Here is a 7,814-nt window from a genome sequence, read left to right on the forward strand (position 1 = left end):
GTGATAGCCAACATGGTTTCACTAAGGGGAAATCCTGCCTGACCGATTTGGTAGCCTTCTATAATGGGGCTACGGAACTGATGGACAGGGGTAGAGCAGTTGATGTCATCTACCTGAACTTGTGCAAAGTGTTCAACACTGTCCCGCATGACAACTTTGTCTCTAAATTGGAGAGACATCAATTTGATAGATGGACCACTCAGTGGATAAAGAACTGGCTGGATAGCTGCATGCAAAGAGATGTGGTCAATAGCTCCATGTCTGGCTGGAGACCTGTAACGAGTGGTGTCCCTCAGGGATCGGTGTTGGGACCGGTCTTGTTCTACATTTTTGTCAGTGACGTGGACAGTGGGATTGAGTGCGCCCTCAGCAAGTTTGCCAATGACACCAAGCTGTGTGGTTCGGTTGATACGCTGGAGGGAAGGAATGCCATCCAGAGGGACCTTGACACGCTTGTAAGGCGGGCTGATGCCACCCTTATGAAGTTTAACCATGCCAAGTGCAAGGTTCTACACCTGGGTCAGAGCAATCCTAGGCACAGCTACAGGTTGGGCAGAGAAGAGATTCAGGGCAGCCCTGCAGAGAAGAACTTGGGGGTGCTGGTTGATGAGAAAATGAACATGAGCCAGCAGTGTGCGCTCGCAGCCCAGAAAGCCAGCCATGTCCTGGGCTGCATCAAAAGGAGCATGACCAGAAGGTCGAAGGAGGTGATCTTGCTCCTCTACTCTGCTCTCGTGAGACCTCACTTGGCGTATTGTGTACAATTCTGGTGTCCTCAACATAAAAAGGACATGGAACTGTTGGAACAAGTCCAGAGGAGGGCCACGAGGATGGTCAGGGGACTGGAGCACGTCTCGTATGAAGATGATGTGCTGAGAAAGTTGGGGCTGTTCAGCCTGGAGAAGAGAAGGCTGCATGGAGACCTCATAGCAGCCTTCCAGTATCTGAAGGGGACCGGGGATGGACTCTTCATTAGTGACTGTAGTGATAGGACAAGGGGTAATGGGTTAAACAGGGAAAATTTAGATTGGATATAAGGAAGAAATTCTTTACTGTAAGGGTGGTGAGGCACTGGAATGGGTTTCCCAGGGAAGTTGCAAATGCTCCATCCCTGGCAGTGTTCAAGGCCAGGCTGGATGAAGTCTTGGGTGATATGGTTTAGTGTGAGGTGTCCCTGCCCATGGCAGGGGGGTTGGAACTAGGTGATCTTAAGGACCTTTCCAACTCTAACTATTCTACGATTCTATGCTTGAGAGCATGGGCCAGGAGGGGACGAGAAGGTCCCAGCGATGCTATAGGGAACCAAAACACTCTGATGTGGCTCATCCTTGAAGCACTGTTTGCATCTAACCATCACCTCCTTCCCCAAACACCCCTATGAAGACACAGGCAGGTTCCTCTTTGCTGCTGCCACATTTATTTGGGAACATCTGCTTTCTACGCTGCCCGACGACTCACGCCAACAGCCGCCAGAGTGAGCAAACTGACAGCATACAGCAGGAGGAGGATCCCAGGGAGCCATGGGATAGGTCCTGCAGAAGAGAAAGTTTGGTTACACATCTGGGGTCCCTGAGCCCTGGCATGGCATCTCCTGGCTGGGGCTGAGCTGGGGAGGTCATCTCCTGTGAAGGGTAAGAGTCACTGGAGCTGGGGGTATGTCAGGGTCCTGAGGGCATCAACAGGACTCAGTCACCCCAATTAGCCTCACATGGGGCCTCCACCCACACCTGCTGCCCAGGGGCTCCATTTAGTCCATCATTCATGCAGCTGGTCTGAGCTATGCTGTGGGTGACCTTGGTCCTGGACCTCTGCTTGGATCTCCTGGATTGTCGTCAGTGCTCAGAAGGAGCTTGCCTCACTGTGTTGATGCAGAGGTCCGTTGTGAGAGCCCTGCCTTCCTCACCTGGCTCCTGACTCTTGGTCCCTTCCCACCCTGCTCAGCCTGACTTGTGCCCAATATGGAGCCATTCACCAGAGCCAACCTCTCTCTGCTGGTTTGGCTCCTGGAGCATGCCCTGCATGGCCATGACACCTGAAAGACTCCACACTCCTGTGCAGAGCAGTGACTTTAGCAGCCCTTTTAAAGAACCTGGCATTGCCTAGAGAGTTGCAAGGGTCTGTGAGCTGCTCCTGCCCTCCCCAGAGGGACATACATACCCCCCACGTCATGTTGGTCAGTCCAGGAATGGTGGGTCTCTGCTCCCAAGGAAGGAGCAGCCAGCAGGTGGATGGGCCCATAGGAGACAATCTTACTGTAGTCATTGGCCAGTGCCCGCTTGCTCCACCGGTGCCTGGGGCACTGCTGTGGACAAAGCCAAGAGAAAGGCGTTGGGAGCAGAGGGCAGGGGAGAAGCCCGCTCCAGGGGCAAGAGCAAATCCTGGTGGTCTGCCCCTGGCAGAGGCACCACTGGGGCTGCAGCCTGGGAGTGGTCAAGACCCCAGAGGAGCCTGCTCCTCCCCAGATCTTATCATAAACCTCTCCTCCTGTAAATGCCCAACAGACAGAAGGAAGAGGGAAAGGAGCTTTCTGGTGGGTTCAAGCCCTTGTACCTTTAGTTCAAGGTGCTGGGCTGAGCTCCTGCTGCTGGGAGGTGTTTATTGTGCTGAGGCATCCAAAATCAGAGCAGAGCCCCTTCTCCAAACAGCAGGTCCCTCTGCATGGCCAGGGCACTGTTCAGACCACTGGGAGAGCTCACCTTGGCACAGGGCTCCGGGCCATTGGGGAGACAGAGCTGGACATGGCAGTGCAGGAAAACCTCGGGGTAACCGACAAGCTGGAACATCTGGAAGCTGAACTTGGCAGTAGTTTTCTCTCCAAAGTTGTTCAGGTATGTCACTGTCTCATCATGGGGACACCTGGGACAGCAGGGGTAAACAATGGGGAGCATCCCAGCCTGGGACACCAAGCACACAGGGACTGGGTGCAGCCCCCAGGCTTTTCTGAACAGAACTATTTGTCTTGGTACTAGTGAGGATGCCTTTTCTTTGCACCCTGCATTGTGCCCAGTTTCAGGAGGAACTGTTACCACCACAGGAGCTGGCTCGTGTCTCACTCCAGGGAGCCACAGCTGCTCTGCATGGGTGCAGTGAGCCTGGCTGTGGTTTCCACTTCCCAGACATCCATGTTACCAGCTTTAACTTGGCTGCAGCCACCTTTAATGCAAGCTCTTCAGCAGAGACCTCTCTGCACACTGCAGCAAGGTCACCAGTTGTCCAGAACTGATGCTTAAGGGAAGGCAGCGCTGTTGGAAGCAGAGCAGGGTCAGGAGAGGGGGCTTAGTTTAGAGTGGTTAGAGGGATCATCTATGGGGCTGTTCCACCTATTCAATGATGGTGTCCACCATAGGTTCCATCCATGAAAATGATGGTGTCATTGCTCCCTCACAGCAACCTGTCTTTAGCACCCAGCAAAGAGATATGACTGTGCTCATGGTGCAAGGAGACCAGATGAGCTACAGGCACTCCACTCACCCCTTCTCAATAAGCTTGTGCTGCACGTCCTGGTAGGGATCTGCGCTCGGTGTGGCCCAGCAGTCCTCAACACTCAGGAGGAAGTACTTGAGTTGGTGCTGTCCTTCTATTTTCAGCAGAACATAGAGTGTGCCTGTGACAGGGACAGCCACAGCTGGCAGGTGATAGGGCTGGAGGTAAGAGGGGGTCTTGTACAATCTCATGCTAACGTTGAAGTGTCCTTCTCTGACCACAAACTGCACCAGCCTGAGAAGAGAGGAGGAGACCTCACAAACAGAATAAGGCAGGAAGGACATACTGCAAATCAGGCCAATGGCAGAGGTGAGCTGACTTGGAATGTGCCTCTGCTCTCAGGTGAGAGCCAGGCCCCAAGCTGTCTCCTGGCTGGTATGTCCACAGTGTGCAGACAGAGGCAAGGAGCTCCAGGAGTTCCCACTGACTGGCTGGCCTGTGAGAGCTATGAGAAAGGCAACTCAGGAGGTCCTGACCTGCACCTCCACAGGGGCATGGTGGGGGCATCTCCTAGTTCCCACCCTTTATTTCTGAATAGCTGGTTTCGAGCACTGAGGCTAGGAGAAAGGTATGCCTCTCTTCTTCGGCTCTGCCCCAGGCCCAAACCTCATGTTGAAAAACCATTTTGGGAAGAGAAAGGGGGGTAGCCTGATCTCAGAGCTCTCTAGTGGCTCCCCAGGGCCTTTGCAGATCACCTCATTGAAGGCATCTAGTTTTATGCAAGCTCTTTCATGTCAGCAGTGAAGTGAAGAGGGACCACTTACTTGTCAACAGCAGTGAGAGCGAAGGGCAGCCTCACCACCTGCTCGTAGGCATAGACACAGGAGAAATGCACCTCAAGCTGAAAACTCCGGGAGATCATTGCCCCATGCGCTTCCCACTCTGACTCCATGACGTTGGAGTATGACACGTGGGACCTGTTTTGCTGGAACGACATAGAAACCAAGTCTCCAGAATATGTCTAAGTCCATATGCAGAGACCCAAGGTCCAGTTCAGACGGTGCAACTCAGCTGCTCCAGGCCTGGATATCTGCTGGGGTTTTGCTCAAGCTGCTGACAAGCATCATCAGAGCAGGCAGGAATCAGCAGAGTGACCACAGGTGAGGGCAATGCAGAGTCGGAGCACTGGTTCTTCTGAACCCTCCCTGACCCATGAATCAAGTGAGGGACCAAGGGGCTATAGCCAGGACTGCAGAGCTCAGAGGATGCTACCAGAAAGCTGCAGGCTGTTATCTAGGTGATAGCTAGAGCTTTCCAACAGCCCCCAGTGAAGCCTTCCAAGGGGAATGAGAACTTTACAGCACCCTGATATCAAAGGAAAAGCTCCTGGGGCTTCACCTTTGCTGTCTACACTCTGTACATCTGCTCCTCTCATGGCTTCAGAGCTACGCAGAGAGGCTCTGCTGGATCCTTACCTGAATTATTGATCCACAAGCAGTGTGGTTTTCACCTGTGAGAGTGGCTGCAAAAAACAGCTCACCCTCTTCTTCCCTTTCTGAGACCTTGCATGCCTGGTTCCTCAAATGGACAAGCTGCTGGGGGATCTTCAGGAGTTCAAATGCCTCCTTCCTCACCATCATCTTCATGTACTCTTCCTCACAGGACAGCTTCAGTACCATATCTAGGGGAAAAAAGCCATCTGCAATAGCAATAAGGGCCTGAAGGAGCCCTAGGTCAACTATGGAGTGGCACAGTCCCACTGAGCTCAGCAGACCCTCATCCCATCCTGGTTGGAGGATGCTGGTGGGGCTCTTCACAGACACTGGGCAAAAGACAAACCTGTGTTAACATACAGACATTAATGTGGGTCTCTTACTTTCTCCTGGTTGCTTAAGACCTGCACAAGTCTATGGCCACTGCTACCCTGAACAGACACAGTCCTTAAACTCAGGACATCAAAGGCAGATGTTGTGGGTATGGCCCCTTTGAGGGCTGTCTACAGAATCACTGCAGCCTGCCAAGGACACCAGACAGGGACAGGGATCCTCTCTTGCAGATGAAGAAGACACAGGTTTTGGCCAGTGTCTGGAAGAGGCTTCACTGGAGCTGTGTGGAATATGTGTGCTTGTTCTGACACTGCAAGGCAGCTGTGCTCTGCAGCATGCCATGGTGCCCTGGCACAGCTTCTTGGCAGACAAGAAATTAAATAATTAAGACTTTTGGGGAGGAAGGAAATGGCCTGTGACTGGGTTTTGTACCAATGTGTAGTCAGGACATGGCGGTGGTGGCAGGCAGGAGCTGGGATGTGCTCCTGGAGCCTGCATTGGAGAGCAGTGGTAACACCAGTGCACCATGCCCATCACCCTTCCCTCTGGTGCCCCTGATCAGACTATGGAGGGCTCATAGCATCCCCTACCTTGGCAGAATGCCCCTGTGAAGCCCGGTCTGCAGCTGCAAATGGGTCTGTCCTCCATCAGCTGGCAGTGCCCCTGGTGCTGGCATGGGTTTGGCAGGCAGGCATTCAGGCTCCTCTTGAGATGGAGGGCAGCCCCTAGCCTGGGGCTCATCATCTCCCCTGCAGCAAAGGAAAGGTGAGAAAGCTGAAACTCAGCAAGAACATCTCCTCTGTGAGAGATGTGAGAACAAACTCACCCATGGCATGAAGCCCTGCACAGCTCACCAGGGCTGAGATCCTCACCTAGAGCCAGGGCAGGCATACCTGAGGAAGAACCTGCCCCTTGGCTTGCCTGGGAGGATGCATGTGAGAGCCTGGGAGAGCTCCTCAGCATGGCTGTAATGTGGATCAGAGCTATGGATCCTGCCACCAGCTAGCAAGGAGAGTGGTGGTACGTCACAGCCCCTGTGCCCATCTCCACGGGTTATATACTGCACGTGAGTGGGATGGAGAGCCTGAGGTTTCTGCCTATTTTGCTGGCCCCTGCACCCCAGTTCCTGCCTCCCCTTGAGCCCTGCTCTGTTATCTCCTCATAGCAGCCTTCAGCAGTGCCCTGAATGAGGAACCTGGACACAGATCATCTGAGGGCTTGACCTCTCCTTTCCATAGTACGCATCTGTGACCCAGCAGAGACAGTGGACAGGGAGACTCACTCTTGTTGCCTTCACAGCCAGCCAGGCAGAGGGCAGAGACGAGCAGCAAGCATCTCACATTCCTTTCCTGTGAAAAGAAACAGGTTCTGGGTAACTTGGTTTTAGTATACTCGTTGGAGATGTTTGCAATCATCCATAAAGAGCCCACACTCAGGCACTGGGTGTGATAATTTCTGTACTGTATATCCTCCAAAAACTCTATGTTCAATGGCACAAAGTAATTTCTTATCCCAAATAAACAGATACCTTCCTTTCCCCCCCCAGGCTAACACAAGGGTCAAATATTGTCCTGAATTTAGGGACCTATTCCTGAATGAGGGGGTGGAAGAAACCAGACCTTGGACCTGCAGGGATGTGCTGGCAGTGATAAAGCCACATTTCAGTAAGAACAGGCACTTTAAGTAAAACTGCATAGCTGAGGCATCAGCCCAGGCTCCCCAAAGAGGAAAGGAGTTTCCCCTCTTCCCACTACAGCTCTTTTGAAGAGCCAGGATTTGCAAAAGGATCCTTGCTTTTCCAGTAACACATATCCTTAACAAGGAGACAATGGGATAAAAAAAACTCCAAAGCTTTGGACACAACTAAAATTAATGCCACAAAGACACAGATTAAGTCAATCTCCCCCATGATACGGATAATGGACTTCTTTAGGGAAATTCATGGTGTGGTGCTGGATGAGCCCTGGACACTGGAGTCTCCTTATCAGACATGGATAAGAGCCAGATGGGGCGGGTGGCTGGAGCGATGCAGTGCCAAAAGCCCCACTCCAGTCTGGCAGCACATAGCTCACCCTCCACCAGACCCCAGAGCTCCAAGCAAGGAGGGCTTACTCTCTGCTCTGCTCCTTGTTCTCCACAGCAGTCCTGAGACATCCCACCAGCATCAAGCTCTTGCCTTGTTATCACCCCACTTACCATCGCCAGGATGCTCTGTGCTCCTCTAGCCACCAACGCCCAGTCACTCTCGTGCTCCCCGCCTCGTGCCTTATATTGCCTTCCAGCAGCTCATCCTTGCCCCCCCCCCCAAACACACTGCTTGGTGATTGCACAAGATCCAGCTTAGCATCCTTCAGCTCTAGACCCTCCCAAAGTCCATCCTCCAGCACCCATGGCCCTTCCCATTGGCCAATGGCTCCTGACTGCTGACCCAATTCACCGCCCTGGTGGGATCCCAAACAGGGCAGTATCCACAAAATCCCCAGGAATGTGGGGGTATGTGCATCCAACTGTTTTGTGGTACCTGCTTTTGACGCAGCAGTAACAGCAGATACCACAGCAGAACAT

At 52.9% G+C, this 7,814-nt stretch overlaps 1 protein-coding gene across 1 annotated transcript; it reads right to left on the minus strand.

Moving 5' to 3' along the window:
* Positions 1-1,409: 1,409 nt before the first annotated feature.
* Positions 1,410-7,473, minus strand: LOC117438016 (pancreatic secretory granule membrane major glycoprotein GP2-like). The gene is made up of 9 exons (XM_034073360.1): positions 7,446-7,473; positions 6,532-6,598; positions 5,840-5,998; positions 4,899-5,104; positions 4,248-4,408; positions 3,472-3,717; positions 2,697-2,856; positions 2,158-2,302; positions 1,410-1,532 (listed from the first exon to the last, which is right to left on the minus strand). The coding sequence occupies exons 1-9, from the start codon at positions 7,446-7,448 to the stop codon at positions 1,438-1,440; spliced, it is 1,242 nt and encodes a 413-aa protein (XP_033929251.1). The 5' UTR covers positions 7,449-7,473; the 3' UTR covers positions 1,410-1,437.
* Between the last annotated feature and the right edge of the window lie 341 nt (positions 7,474-7,814).

Source organism: Melopsittacus undulatus, chromosome W (assembly GCF_012275295.1).
Source record: "Melopsittacus undulatus isolate bMelUnd1 chromosome W, bMelUnd1.mat.Z, whole genome shotgun sequence".
NCBI classification, from domain to species: domain Eukaryota; kingdom Metazoa; phylum Chordata; class Aves; order Psittaciformes; family Psittaculidae; genus Melopsittacus; species Melopsittacus undulatus.